The 15,365-nt window shown below is 40.4% G+C and overlaps 1 protein-coding gene across 7 annotated transcripts in view; it reads right to left on the bottom strand.

The window, feature by feature from the left end:
- Positions 1-15,365, bottom strand: part of IMMP1L (inner mitochondrial membrane peptidase subunit 1) — a 33,790-nt gene that overhangs the window by 7,618 nt on the left and 10,807 nt on the right. For all 7 annotated transcript variants that reach the window (XM_026706076.2, XM_026706068.2, XM_087921220.1 and 4 more), the window contains 2 exons: positions 1,991-2,122; positions 701-789 (listed from right to left, as the gene is read on the bottom strand). In XM_026706076.2, coding sequence (XP_026561861.1) covers positions 701-789; positions 1,991-2,095 — 194 coding nt within the window. In that variant the 5' untranslated portion in view covers positions 2,096-2,122. The remainder of the gene's footprint in view (positions 1-700; positions 790-1,990; positions 2,123-15,365) is intronic.

The following is a 15,365-nucleotide window of genomic DNA, read 5'->3' as shown; positions in this document are numbered from 1 at the left end:
CTGCCCACAGATCAACTCGTAGCTTTGGCCAGCCTATCATGTAGCCCCATTCCAAATAGGCCCTGGCCCAGTAGTGGGTCGTGTCCTGGGGGTTGGGGACCTGTACTAGATAAAATTTTTGATTCCATGAGCATATGGAGACTTTGGCAAGAAGAAACTTTTACTTAAAATGCAAACAAATCTCCAGTGACTTCTAGGACATCAGCTTATACCTGGAAACGTAGCTATTTCATTTTCATAGTTACTTTTAACTCTTGTGATTCACCACAAGCTATGTTTGAATTGTTGTCCAACAGCAATAAGCATCTGATTGTAAATGTTTGGCTTAATGCATGCAATCCAGATTTTTATCATAGTGTTCAGCATTATGCACACATTCAGTACTCCATAAACTACTAATAAAATAGTATTTGGATAACATAAAAATGGTATTTACATTTCTGGCGATAACTGCATCCTGATGATAATCTCTAGCTATCCATTACAAAGTAAGACAAGATAACCTTTAAATAAGCATGATGAAAGTATGGTGAAGAAAGCTTCTATCAACCATAAAATGTTAACTCTTTATTTTTGTAGAATGACGATCTGAAAGTGTATGAATAATACTAATACAGAAAATGATAAAGGTAGCAACAAGTTCCTTAGCAAAAAGCATACAAAGCATTCAGGTAAACTATAAAAAAATAGAGCAACGTACTTCTGAATACGATAAAAGTGGCTGCTAAGATTTTCTGAAAATACAATATCAGAATTTTGAATTGTAGGCTCCATTGAAGGTCCTGTACACTAAAGAAAGAAACAAAGAAAGTAAGTTTTCCAAATTATTTCAAAGACTCCAAAATATACTTGTTAGTAGCTAACAAAAAAACAATCACATTAATTTAAACTAATGTTACTAACAATATACAACAGTACTTTGACTGCTTTTAAACTCATCAAATTTGGTACTTAATGCATTTTGATACAAAAAAAAATATCCTGGTACTTGTTTGTTTGATACTCAATGTGCAAGCTAAAACTTGTGTCAGTTGCCTCATGGCCAATACATTATTCTTTATGGGAAAATGTGTTTGGTACTCATTTTTCGTACTTGTGCCTCCCAGAACCAATTAACAAGTACCAAGGTACCACTATAATGCAAAAGCTTAGAGGGCTTGTATTTTTAAGTATACAAGTTAGATATTAATATTTATGGATTCTGATTCCAAAGTTCTTGGACTTTTACTAGAGAAGTGGCTAGTTTACAATCTTTGAAATGAGCTTTGACAGCTCTACAAGAAAACTGTTCTCTAACCTACATATTACTTCAACACGAATCCATGATCATTAACCCTTTTACTTCTTCCTCTCACCACTTACATCTCTCAAGTGAGTGAGATATCAAGGAACTGCCAAGCAAGCTAACAGTAAACAGCCCAATCAAAGAACCACCAAGACCACTCCCACCAACATCGATAGGGCAAGCTGCTAGAACAGGGGTATCAAACTTGATCGCATCGCTGGCTGTATTGTGATGTAACATGATGTTTTTTGCCTTCATAGAGCCAGGGTGGGCGTGGTCTCCGCAGGCTGTATCCAGCCTGCGAGCCGCCAGTTTGAGAGGCCTGTGCTGGAACATAAAATGAGAGCAAACCTCAGTCCCTACTTGCAACTGATGATGTTACCTTGCTCTGGTAATGAAATGTCTGCAAGAAAACAAGCTCAGAGAGTACCCAAGACCCTTTATTTCAACTAGCACGAGAAATATTCTCCTCTATTGGTTCTTTGGGGATATTTTTTCAACTTCCCATATAGCTAAGTTTTCATACTAAGCTAGTTTTTCATTTCACTATTAAGCAGGCCTAATCTATTAGTTTCTGAGCTGAGGCCATATCAGAAAGATGCTGCCATCTGCTGAGATTATTGATACAAAGATGTTAATGTTAGAGTAACACACTGAAAGCTAACATATACTTGTTTTCATCAAAATTAGCTTCTTTTAACTTACCATCACAATTCCTCCAAGATATTCAAAAACACAATGGGCTATGCACCCATACTGAATAGTATACCCCAGAAGTCGGAAAGTCTTTCCAATTACATCTTGCAACATAACAGTATAATAGGTGTGCAGTTGATCCTAGTTTAAAGAAAAGCACACAATATATATATTATTCAAGCAACACTTAAGATATGACTATTATAAATTACTGTATATTCAATCACAACGCAATAGGTTGGTCTAGACTCCAGAGGTTAAGGCATCAACTTAGAAACTCTGAGTTCTAGGCCTGCCTTACCCATGAAAACCAGCTGGGTGACTTTGGGTCAGTCACTCTCTGTCAGGCCAAGCTATTGCACAGGGTTGTTGTGAGAAAAATAGGAAGACAAAGGAATATTAGGTGTGTTCCCTTTTTATTTATTTATAAATGTGAGATAAAAATAAATAAATAAAATGGAAATATATTTTTAAAGAGGAATGCCATTACTACTATTTTTACAATAGTAGGCAAATTTGCCTAAATAAAAATGTGTTTACTGGAGAAAAATCAACAAGAAAGTGTCTGCTAGTATTTCATATAGCAAAGTACTTATAATACTGATAATAGATCAGGGGTGTATATATCTTATCACTTTCAACTTTCAACCATTCTTTAAAGTTAATGTTATGTAAAGTTTTTTTAAAGTAACTCAGTCTTGACATAACTAAGGTATGTGGAGTGGGAATGGATATGTTTAAAACACAACTGCCATCACTGGGCATTTGTGAACACTGTTACTGAACATTTTCACTGTACAGGATATTTCTAAGCACATTTTTATCTAGTGCTGCAGGGGAATGACCAGAATAAATGTATAAAATTCTATTTAAATATCTATAAGAGCAAAGAAAATCTAACACTAGATATAAACAAGGGCCAACATAGTTATTTCAGTCTTAAGTGATCAAATAATATTTTAATTACTCTACTCCTAATCTATTTTATGAAGAAGTCTTTAGAATGAAGATGTCACCATACACTGTTTTATCATGTTGGTTCTTCTTTTATTACTATGCATTTTTAACTTTTGTTTTATGCCCTTTGAGTACCTCTGTGACTATGTGAATGTTCCTTAAAAATTAATTTAGTACATCTAGTTTTAAATTCAACTGTTTTTCTTTTGGCTTATAGGTAGTATTTTCTCATATTAAAGTATGATTCCATCAAATGACTAGAATATTTTTCATCATAGTATGATATAGTACTAATTATATTCATAGTTTATTCAGTAATCACATCAAACCAGGATAAGTATGAATGAAACCTTTAGTGTGAAATGACTAACATATTCAGTTTAAACAATTTTTTTCAGAATAAGAGAAAAATTGTCAGATCAATTATTAACACCGGATAGTTGGAATGAAACACTATAAAGTTAACTATTGGCAGATATAATGCTACAGTTTTCCTTTAATTGATTTATTTACTTATTTATTTTTCTCCTTTATATGGATACCCCTTGGCTTGTGTGTTCTGTTAAGGTTGGCAGCTATGCTGGAGGTATATCACAAGATAGTATACCAGAAGGGTCACCCAAACTAGACAGGTCTCAACTGGACAGCCAGACTAAGAGTATCCACAAACTCATTAGCATAATGAGACAACAGAAAAAGGGCGCTGATACTTACCTGACACGCCCGTTCTCTTTCAGCTGCAAAGAGCATCCAGTAGTGGGAGGTGCTTCAGTCTCTGCTTGTCTAGGCTGGGCTTAATTTGCGGAACGCTCCTCCTCCTCCACAGGACTCCTCCCCAGCGTTCCCCAGTTTTGGCGAAGATGAGAGAAACAAACACCCTCGCCCTTAATATGCTAAAATTTGTTGGCCGAAACAGGATCCCACCAGACAGAAAGAGGGTGGGGCTGGATGCTCTTTGCAGCTCAAAGAGAACGGGCATATCAGGTAAGTACCAACACCCTTTCTCCCATGAGCTTCTCAGAGCATCCAGTAGTGGGACATACCAAAACTTGGCCTGTCCTACAGGAGGGACTCCGTCTGTCTTGGAATCCCCTCCTGGTCCCTGTGGACCCATCACAGACCCCTTCTGCCAAAGGACGCCTCAGCTGATGCAAACACATCTATTTTATAATGCCTAATGAAAGGCGATGGAGAGGCCCAGGTTGCGGCTCGACAGATGTCAGTGATTGGTGCCTGCATGGCACATGCTGACGATGTTGCAGCGCTCCTTGTTGAATGAGCTGTTATGCCCCTGGGCAGCTGTAGTGACTGAGTCTGATACGTTTTCACTATTGTGGCCCATAGCCAACAGCCTATTGTGGAGGATGAGACCTTGCATCCCTGAGTGTTGGGCTGAAAGGACACAAATAAAGCTCCGGTTTTTCTGAAAGACACTGTGCGGTGAATATGTATCTGCAATGCTCGCCTCACATCCAGCCGATGCCACTGTCATTCCAACCCTTGGGATGGTCTGGGACAAAAATTAGGAAATATCAGTTCTTGTGCCCTGTGAAAGGCTGAATTAACTTTGGGTATGAACGTAGGATCAGGACGAAGGACGACCTGATCGGAATGGAAGACGCAAAGATCTTGTCTGATTGACAAGGCTGCCAGTTCCAAATTACAATGAGCAGAGGTGATCACTACGAGAAAAACTATACGTCAGAAATTGGAGACTTGACGGTTGCAAAGGTTCGAAAGGGCACTTAGTGAGTGCAAGAAGGATCCTGTTAAGGTCCCAAGTGGGATAACGGTGAACCGTTGGCGGGCATAAGTTTGTGACTGCTCAAAGGAAACACTATACGTGGATAGGAGACCTTCATAAGTGACGACTGACACCAAGACCGCCACTTGTCTTTTCAATGTATTAGTTGATAATCCCGTCAAACCCATCTTGTAAGAACTCTAGGATTTCAGCCACAGATGGAGAAGTGGGATCAATTTGAGACTTGGTACACCATTTGCAGAAACTGGACCACGTGGCATTGTAGATGCGAGTTGTTGAGGGGCATCTGGCAGCTTGGATGGTGGCGATAACTCTGTTGGAAAACTTTTCGCTCTTCAGATGACTCCGCTTAACCTCCAGATGGTCAGGTGCAACCACTGAGGGTCCAGATGTTGAAGGGGTCCCTGGGTTAACAAGACCCCGCCTGGTGGAATTCTCCATGGTGGTGATATAGATAGACTGCGGAGGTCTGCAAACCACGGCCGTCTGGGCTAGTAGGGAGCTACCAGAAGCAGCTCCACCCTATCATCAAGCAGCTTCTGGACAACCTTGGGGATCAGTGGAAGTGGTGGGAATGTGTACAGAAGTCCCGGGAGCCAATGGCAATGGAAAGCATTGAAATTCTCTGCTCCTTGCGAGGGGTATCTGGAAAGAAATCTCAGGAGCTGAACGTTGAGGGAGAAGCAAACAGGTCTACCACTGGCTGCCCAAATGTCCTGACCGCCTCTTGAAAGAGGGTCAGATGGGGGTGCCACTCCATTTGATCTATCATGGCTCTGCTTAGCCAATCTGCCTGTGTATTTGACAGTCCTGAAATGTGTTCTGCTCTGATGGAAATCAGGTTGCTCTCTGCCCAACGACACAAACGCTCCGCATCTCGCATGAGGTGTTTTGACTGAGTTCCCCCATTTATTTATGTGAGCTTTCGCAGTTACATTGTCGGTCAATATTAATATGTGTTGATTGCATCCTGTGGAAGGAAACTGCGGAGAGCCAGGTGTACTGCTCGAAGCTCCAGCCAGTTTATGCTGCATGACTGTTCAATGGAGGACCAGCGGCCTTGGGCTATGATTGATTGAAAGTGAGCTCCCCATCCAAACAGGTTGGCATCGGTGGTGATGGTAAGTCTGTGGGGCTCTTTGAATAGACAACCTTTGTTTTTGGCTGGTCTGGTCCACCAGAGGAGAGATATGAGGACCTGTGATGGAACCTTGACCTTGTATTTGGATTTGCTTCGGCCAGATCACTGGTACGGGAGCAGGAACCACTGGAGGGATCTAGTGTGGTGCCGGGCCCAAGGAATAATAGATATACATGAGATCATCTTGCCTAAAAATTTTGATAGATCAGCTAAGGACACCCTCTTATGAACCCTGATCTCAACTAATTGATGAATGCTGTTTTGTCTATCTGGTGACAGGAAAACTTTGCCTTCCACTGTATCTATGACTGCGCCCAGATGGATTAATCGAGTCAAAGGTGTTAAATGATTTTTCCCAGTTGATTGAGAACCCGTGTAGTTGTACGGATTGTAATGTAGTCTGAGTATCTATGACTGCTTGATGAACAGAAGATGACAAAATTAAGATATCATCGAGGTAACACTGCAGTTGTATGGGGACACGCTGGAGATGAGCAGTGAGGGCTGCGAGAACCTTTGTGAAGGTCCTGGGGGCAGATGCTAGTCCGAAAGGAAGAGCCACATATTCAAAATGGAGATTATTATAACAGAATTGTAAAAAATTATAGTGGGAAGACCGAATGGGAATATGTAAGTACGCCTCCATCAGATCTATGGATGTAAGGACGTCTCCTTTTCTGATACCAAGTAAGATAGATTGCAGGGTGTGCATTTTAAATTTGTGATATACTAAAAATTGATTTAAGACATTTCAAATCCAAAATTGCTCTCCACCCCCCTGAACTTTTGGGAACAATGAAAAGATGTGAATAGAAACCTCGCCCTCATTGGTCGGTAGCTACTGGTTGGATGGCTCATATGTCCAGTAGGTGCTGAATGCTGTTTCTATAAGATTTCGTTTAACTGGATCTCTGGAAAGAGGGCATGACATAAAGAAGTCTGGGGGAGCGGATTGAAACTCCAGCGCGAGGCCAAAACTGATTGTGTCTCTGACCCAGGAATCAGATGTTGAGGAGTCCCATTGGTCCGCGAATAATTTAAGGTGGCCGCCAATGGGAGCCGGGTCCATGGGGTTATCTTGGACGCTGGAAAGACCTATTTCCCACTCCTCGGAAAGATCTCTTGGATTGGCCACCCTTCAGTTCCTATCCCCAAAGTCTGACCTCTCTGGCTGTTGCAGGTGGGTGTCTCTGGTATCTGGTTGAGAATGGACCCTGATAAAAGGGCCAAAAGGATCCCCTCCGAAAGGACTGAGGGTTTCTAGGGTCTGACTTCCAAAAAAGGGAAGGTAAAAATTTCTTTTTGTTTCGAATCTCGATAAGTAGCGGATCGAGGGAAGGGCCAAACAGTCTGTCTCCTGCAAGAGGAGATGAAGCGAGCTTGCATTTATGCTTAATATCCACTTGCCAATTCTTTAACCATAGCAAGTGTCGTGCTATGACGTGAAGTAACGGCTCTGGCTGAAAACTTAACTGCATGAAAGGTTGCATCAGCTGAGAATTCAGTGACTGCTATAAGCTTTGCAATGTCTTGGTGTGCTCTAATGTTAGAATTGGGGACATGCTCCCGTAATAGCTGGAGCCATCTAAGGGAAAAACGGGTAAAGAAGGAAGCAGCCGTGGCCGCTCTGATGGCCCATGCATCAGACTGATGGGCCCTGCGTAGGGCTAGTTTGGCCTGTTTTTCCTCTGGCTTTAATGCCTCCAGCGCCTCACTGGGAATGGAGGACGAGGATGCTAATCTCACAATGGGTTTGTCTACCTCGGGAGTATTCAACAATTTTAAGAAATCTGGGGCCAAATTAAAGAATTTCCTGTCGTAACACGTGGGGGCCAGGTACACTGCTACAGAAGCCCACTGTTTTTGTACCAGGTCTGCAAACATGAGGGACTGGAATCACATCTACCTCGACTACAGGTTGGTTGAAGATGAGATCCTCTGGTCCCTCCTCTGACGGAGTTGGAATGGTAGAAGGGGCCGACTTGTCCAGGCACGCAGTGTTTTTGTCCTTAAACAAGAGAGATTTGAAAAGTTGTGGCCAGAATAAGGTTGGTCGGGAACAAGGCCTCATTCTGAGACATCTCCCTTTCTAAGGGATCCGCTTCTGACATGGCTGGGTCAGTATCATTTATTGATTCTGATTCACTCTGTTCCATCTGCTCAGTATGTTCCACCTCTTCCGCCGCCTCCTCCTGCTCCTCCTCCTGCAGCTCCTGGAGGAGCATACCCCCTTGAAACTGTACCAGGGTATAGTGTTGCTCCGACCTGGTCAATGATCGAACTGATTGCGAATCATACTCAGTGGGTGCAGCATAATCCCTGGTCAGAACCGCATGTTGCAGGCCTGCTGCAATTCCCTGACGGATAGCCATCTCCATCCAGGTCTTCATTCGCTCTGGCACTTCATCTGGAAGAGATTGTTCCTGTCGAAGACCAGCAGCCATTGGTGTGAACGTCACTTTGGGTATCCTTTGCATGGTTGGTGATTGAGTTGACTGGGCCTGTTGACTCTGGGGGGCCATGCTGCACCTGGATGAGAGGAAGAGATCTGGGGGGAGGAGAGGGGGAAGAGGAGGATGGCTCTGGACTGTGGGGTGAGGAAGCTTGAGAGGTCCTGTGTGCCTCCTGTGTGCACTTATATATTTGTTTTTCCAGTGCCTTGTGGCACCTGTTGGCGTCTTTTTCTGATGCCTTAGAAGTCCCTTTTTTTTTGCTTAGGACTGTGTTGAGATTTAGACCTGCCCCTTGAAGTTGAGGTGTGTGAACCACTATCCCCTGCCATTTTGCTTATAGAATTAACAGTACGCTCATTGTTTAATGCTATATTGTGTAGGCGGTTGGCGGGCTCAGGGACCTGGCCAAGGATGGACAGGGTGCCCTGAAATCGAACCCCTTTATATATATATATATATATATATATATATATATATATATATATATATATATATATATATATAAATATAAATATGAATATCTGTTTCAAAATTGAGTCGTATCTCAACAATAATTTATTATTGTTATGATATTGCTAGTATTATATTGGTATGATTATTATGATTATATTGGAATTATTATAGTTATTATTAATATTATCAGAGCATTTAGGTATGCAAATATATATCAAATTTGGATGTCCCAATCAGCCAAATTGAGAACGCCTAGCAGGCCAAATTATCACTCACAGGCCTTCAACAGCTTCCCTGCACAGGCGGACGCTGGCCTAGGTGCTCGCTGTTGTGCCGCTGGAAGGGAGAACTGTGAGGGTTAAGCCAATAACAAGAATTAACAATGGCCTCGAATAAGGTTAGAAAGGAGGTTGTGATGATTCCTCGGGGTATTTTGTGTAAAAAACCTCTTAATCTGGAATAAAGATTACCTTGCACAGTCTACTGAATTCGCACTCAGCACGGCCATGCAGTCCCCTTACAGCAAAAATGGTGACCGGCTGTTATTTGTGGCGTGCGCGCCAGCAGCAATCTCCCGCTGTAAAAAGGGATAAGCTTCAACAGCTTTCCCTTAAGGCTAAACCAGCTGGGAGGAGTGAAAATAACCAGGCGATTACACCTCCACCCCTAAATGGAGTTCTGGGGAAAAGACTTCAATACGACTCGGGAGAGAGCGAGAGAGAAGAGCCACACTGCTTGTATGTTAAAACGGTGTGGCTATCGCAATGGCAAGGGTAGGGCTAGCAGGGAGAGCGTAATGAAATTGAAGCCTCCCTGCACTTAGGAACGCAAGAAGCACTTTGTGATAATGCGATCCTCGACCGCCAGTTGGCAAAGGCAGCGTCGGTAGGTGGAAGAGCAATTGTTAGAAGATGAAATTGACTGTCTCCAAATCTGAACAAGAATTCTCCTGTTTCGGCCAAGGAGTAACGAAAAGCCCTGCCTATCTCTCACGAGGCTGAGCCAAAACTGGGGAACACTGGGGAGGAGTCCCGTGGAGGAAGAGGAGTGTTCCGCAAATTAAGCCCAGCCTAGACAAGCAGAGACTGAAGCACCTCCCACTACTGGATGCTCTGAGCAGCTCATGGGAGAAACAATCCTGTATCAAATTGGACTTTGTCCCGGTTAACAAGAACCACATCAATTGCTGTCCCTGGCAGCTGTCACAGGGTTGGAGAAAAACCTGACAACCTAATATGCAAAAAAATTGCCAACAAAATGTTATGGAAAAGATCTCAACCATGTCAGGTAAGGTGCCCAATGGTAGGACAATAGGAATCCCAGTTGTTGAGCAGCCAGTGGCATAAGCAAATATCTCTATTCTACAGAGATACACTGGATGACCACATGGAATGAGTCAGGGTAAATTAGATATTGTCAAATGAGAAATGATCAGGTTGGAAATTAATCTCCTGTATGTCAGTGAGCTACACTGGTCAGACAATGACTTTTTCCAATCTGAGGATTTCACTGTATTATTCAGGACAAGATACTAGGAAAACAAATGGACTGGTGTTTCTTGAAAGCAAGAAACTTGCTAGAGCAGTGGAAAGCTTTTCAACTGTCAATGAATTGAAAAGCAATGAGCAACCAAATGTAGTACTCTAATGTGTTCCCCTCAGCTATTTATGGTTGTGAAAGTTGGACTTTAAAAAAGGAAGATAGAAAGAAAATTGACTCATTTGAGCTGTGGTTCTGGAGAAAGCTCCCATGTATTCCTTGGACAGCAAAGGTGACCAACAAGTACTAGAGTACATAACACTAGAGACATGTCTCTGGATGAAAAAAAAATCACAAAACTGCATCTCAATTATTTTGGTCATGCCATGCAGGGAATTCACTGGAGAAAGCAATTATTTGGAGAGTTAGCAGTAAAAGGAAATCAGGTGACCTAAGTCACTGTTTTCAGTGCTGTTGTAACTTTGAATGATTACTAAATGAACTGCTATATGTCAAGGATCACCTGTATTTTTTTTTAAAAAAAACTCATTTTCTTGTATACTCACAGTTCCTTATTTTCTATTTTAAAAAACATATGCACACATACTTAGCTATTCCATTTTGGGATAATCAACATTATACAAACTGCAGAAAAAGGGTAAGAAGTGGATCCAGAAACTGTGCCTGCTCTAAAATAGTGTCTGCTTTCTGGAGTATATAATAAGATTTATATCATAAGATTTATGAGGCATCAATCCTACAGCATTTTATTAAGTCTTTAAAGACATGGGTATGGGGTCTGGAAGTCAGGTCAAGCTATCAATGTGATTTCTGCTTATTATAATCTGAGTTGGGTTTGTCCTTAGCCATTATTTTATTAATTGTTGCTGAGGTTTTTGTTTGGTTTTAATCATACACAGAATGCTGTACTACAACTGTGAGATCAGTAGCTAGATAAATTGTCATATTAAATAGTACATATACAACTCTAGTGTCCCTACAAATTTCCTTAAACATTTAACTGTACATACATCATAAATCTTTTATTTTAATCCCTATACCAATGTTGAGCTATTTATTCTAACACATATATTATTCCCATTGCATCTACCAACCAACTCTGAACTTCAAATACAAGATGTCTGTTCATTTTATTATAAATTATATATAAACAACAATAAGCTTTCTTTCTTACATCAATACATTTATTAGTGACTACCTAAGGAGGGGGGAACTATCTATACATTCATAAATACTGAAATGTCTACATTTTACTTACCACTCATGCCCATGCAATTAAAAGCTCCTCAGATAGCTTCCCCAAGCGCAATTAACAAACTAACCTCTTGCATTCATTCTCGATACCTGTTCCTTTGTATAGGGGAATAACTGTATTCTTCAAATAGACAAATATTTGTAATTTGCATTTCAATACCAGTCTTCTAAATATCACTACTATTTCCATACCAATCTCTAATATATTATTTTCAACTTTTAATTCCAGCCATTCTGTGGAAGGCTTCTTGTTCAGCCTTTTTCATCCATTGTCAAATCAATGTTTATTTCCATCAAAATTTGTTTTGTATTTTCTTTGCTTCCTTTGACTATTTTTTGATGGATTTTTCTCCTCCCCCCTTTGGCTATTATTCTTTATCCTTTTGGGACTGCTTACAAGGCTGGAAATTGAAGACATTGTTTTACATTAATGTGCCTTCATATTATATAGACCGTGCCAGTCAATAACAGTGTCAAAGAATGCTGATTAAATGGATTTGAAACTCAAAAACCTGGGTCAGAAAGCAATAGCTTCCATCCATTGATGCTTCTTAGGAACCTCTATTAAGGTATATTATGATTAGGTATTAGTAAATAGACATCAATAACACTAGGTACTAAAAACCTGTTCAATGCTACTGTGTTAGCCTTCTCAAATAGATCAGACAGAAGACAGACTAGATAAGCTAATTCTACTTTATTGTAATGTACACTAATAGAATCTTGCAAGTTTGAAAGTATAAATCTCCTGCCATCCCTTTGTACATTAAATTAGAGATTGTCCTTTCTGAGTTTCTTTCTCTGCTCCTGGATAGCATTTCTTCCCTCCATCTTCCAAGATCATTCCCATATAACATTACATATTGCAACTATTACAGATTACAGAATAACAGAGTTGGAAGGGACCTTGTAGGTCATCTAGTCCAGTGGTCGCCAGTGGCAGCGAGAAAATTTTGGTGGTCTGCAGAGAAATGTCACCTCAGAGCACCCCCCAGAGCAATTAAACCAGGCTGCATGGGAACACACGGCTGTGCTGCCCACATGTCCCATGGGAACCCTCCCCGCCCACTCACTCCTTACCTGGCAAACTTGCCTGCTAAGTTGCTATTTTTTCTTTTCTTTTTTTTCTCAACCATCAGCTGTTCTGCTGTGCCTGGAGATTTAATTAGCTAAAAAGCAGGAAACCACTGGTTTTCTTGCTTTCTAGCTAAACTTTAGATCTTCGGCTCTGCTTTTAAGGACTGAAGCTTCTATTATTCAGTGCAGACTCAGGTAGTTGATGGCAGAAAGATCGATCTCTGAGTGAATCTGATTCTGTGAAAACTCAATCTGCCTGCCTGCTTTGCCTGATTTTGGGTAAAAGTTGCTCTTTTTTTATAAAAAAGTCAATATTTACATAAATATTTATAGTATTTACATACAAGCCATGACCAGCTAATCACATGACTACCGAGTCACACCCACAGAACTGGTTAAGAAATTTGAATCCCACCCCCGCCTCTCTGTGTTTGTGTGTGTGAGAGAGAGAAGGAGGTAGGGAGGTTAGATCAGATATCTCCCCCCCTCTCTCCCCCTCCTCCCTCTCCCACCAACGTCAGCAAGCTACCATCAGTCAAAATTCGTATTAGTGATCCCTGGGATTTAAAATTATGAGTTTGGTGGTCCCTGAGGTCCAAAAGGTTGGTGACCCCTGATCTAGTCCAATCCCTCGCCCAAGCAGGAGACCCTACACCATTTCTGACAAATGGCAGTCCAATCTCTTCTTGAAAGTCTCAAGTCATGAAGCTCCCACAACTTCCAAAGGCAAGCTGTTCCATTAGTTGATCATTGTCAGAAAATTTCTCCTTATTTCCAGGTTAAACCTTTCCTTGTTCAGTTTCCATCCATTATTCCTTATCTGGCCTTCTGGTGCTTTAGAAAATAGCTTGACCCCCTCCTCTCTGTGGTAGCCCCTCAAATATTGGAACACTGCTATCATGTCTCCCCGGTCCTTCTCTTCACTATACTAGCCAAGCCCAGTTCCTGTAACTGTTCTTCATATTAGCAATGAATTCCACAATTTAATTATGTGATGTGTATGTGTGTTTATGTTCTTAATCTCTCAAAATTTCAGAAATCTCCAAATAGAAGAATGAAAAGAGCAATGAATTTATTATATCTGTTGAAGATGGAAAATCACAGGAAAGAAGAGTGTTTGTATGTTACTGAAATACAGTGAGATCTTGTTAGTACATGCATGAGAAATTACGAGGACTATATGCTAGATTGGGAATTTGTTTTATAGTCCTGTGAGAAAGTAGTGAAAAAAACATTTTGTACTAAGAAAATTCCATGCAAAGGACCATAAAGTCAGTAAAACTAGTTCTGCACAAGCATCAGAAGCTTGAATAATCAGATAGACACTTTTTAGTTCACTTTTCAAATCTGCTTCAAAAAACTGGGAAATCTTCTAGAATAAAAACACTCATATCAGCTTTGATATACAGTAACTGTTGTAGTTAGAACTCTTAAGTAGTATAAATTAACTTATCAATGTAATTGAATTCTTTTTTTACCATTCAAGAAAAAATTGTGTAGCATTAAATGTTCACACTAATGCATACTAGTTCAGAAAATCAAGTCAGCCATGCAAAAAGAAGTGTTGTGCTGCATAGTTTGAACTCTTTCAATGGAATACCCTAAGAACTGAAAAAAGCTTTGGGGTTCTAAACAAACTGAATTAAGATAAACTGTTTTAACTACAGTACTTATGGGTTTAAATTAGCAAACCAATGTTAACATTTTCTTGTAAAAGTTTTCATATACTCTTATTATAAAACTGTATTAATTTATTAACTGAACAACAAATCACCTATTTACAGATAGCCTAATACACTTATTAGGTGCCTTCCACAAAATAAACTGGCATAAAAAAAATCCAAAAATATGTCTGGACTACTCAGATATGAGTTCACATTAATTCACAAGTTTAATTTGTGTTGAAATGCCATTCAAATGACACATCCACTATAATCTCCATACCACATAACTGTTCTCATCTCTGACAATAATTGTGCAATATGGCAATGGCAATATGGCATTCAAATATCTTTTTTCCCTATAACTGAAATCCTTGGTAATTAAAAAATATTAAGGACAATTTTTTGTTATGTTCTATCTCATTGTCCTGTCTTTATCACATAGATAAAAGTACTTAAGGAAAAGTATTCTCAAAATGTTGAGGGCTTTGTTGTACAACACATATTTTAGCTACATTGTAATTCTGGAGCAATATAACATAAAATTGTATCTTTGTGCTTCTTCCTTACCTGATTCACAAACACTACCACCCCCGGTTTATAAAATTAATCACAGCTAGGAGAAAAATCGCTGTGAACTCCATGAATTACATCCAAGAGATAGGAAAGGATTAGTTCAGAGTTGCTGCCAGTTATAACGCCAGGTGGCTTTTTCTGCAGTGAAGGTGTTAGCGATAATCTCATTACACTGGTACTAAATCTTGCAGACATCAAAATTATCACCAAGGTTCCTTTTCATCCCATCCTTTCCAAATGACTGGAAGTCGCTTCACCTGAAAGAAGTCAAATCCACATGCAGCTGCTATTTTAGCAGCCAGCAGACTCCCTGAGAATGTCAATCGTGATCCAATTTCGCTGTGCTGGTGGCCCCTATTCCCTGTCCAATAATACATCTGTTAAAAAATCCTACAGCTACAAATCTAGTTTAATCCTACCAGGGACCTCATGTTGGTCCTGTCTTCCAAAAAGGCAGCAGATTCTGCTGTCTATTTCGGCTAGTGTCTGGGGAATACCCTTTAATTCCCAGTCCTACTTAGAAGAATAAGCTAAGGATCACAAAACA

Source organism: Pseudonaja textilis, chromosome 1 (genome assembly GCF_049901715.1).
Source record: "Pseudonaja textilis isolate UNSWEBS1 chromosome 1, rPseTex1.2, whole genome shotgun sequence".
NCBI classification, from domain to species: domain Eukaryota; kingdom Metazoa; phylum Chordata; class Lepidosauria; order Squamata; family Elapidae; genus Pseudonaja; species Pseudonaja textilis.
The sequence above is the reverse complement of the archived record's forward strand: the minus strand, read 5'-3'. Positions and strand labels throughout refer to the sequence as shown.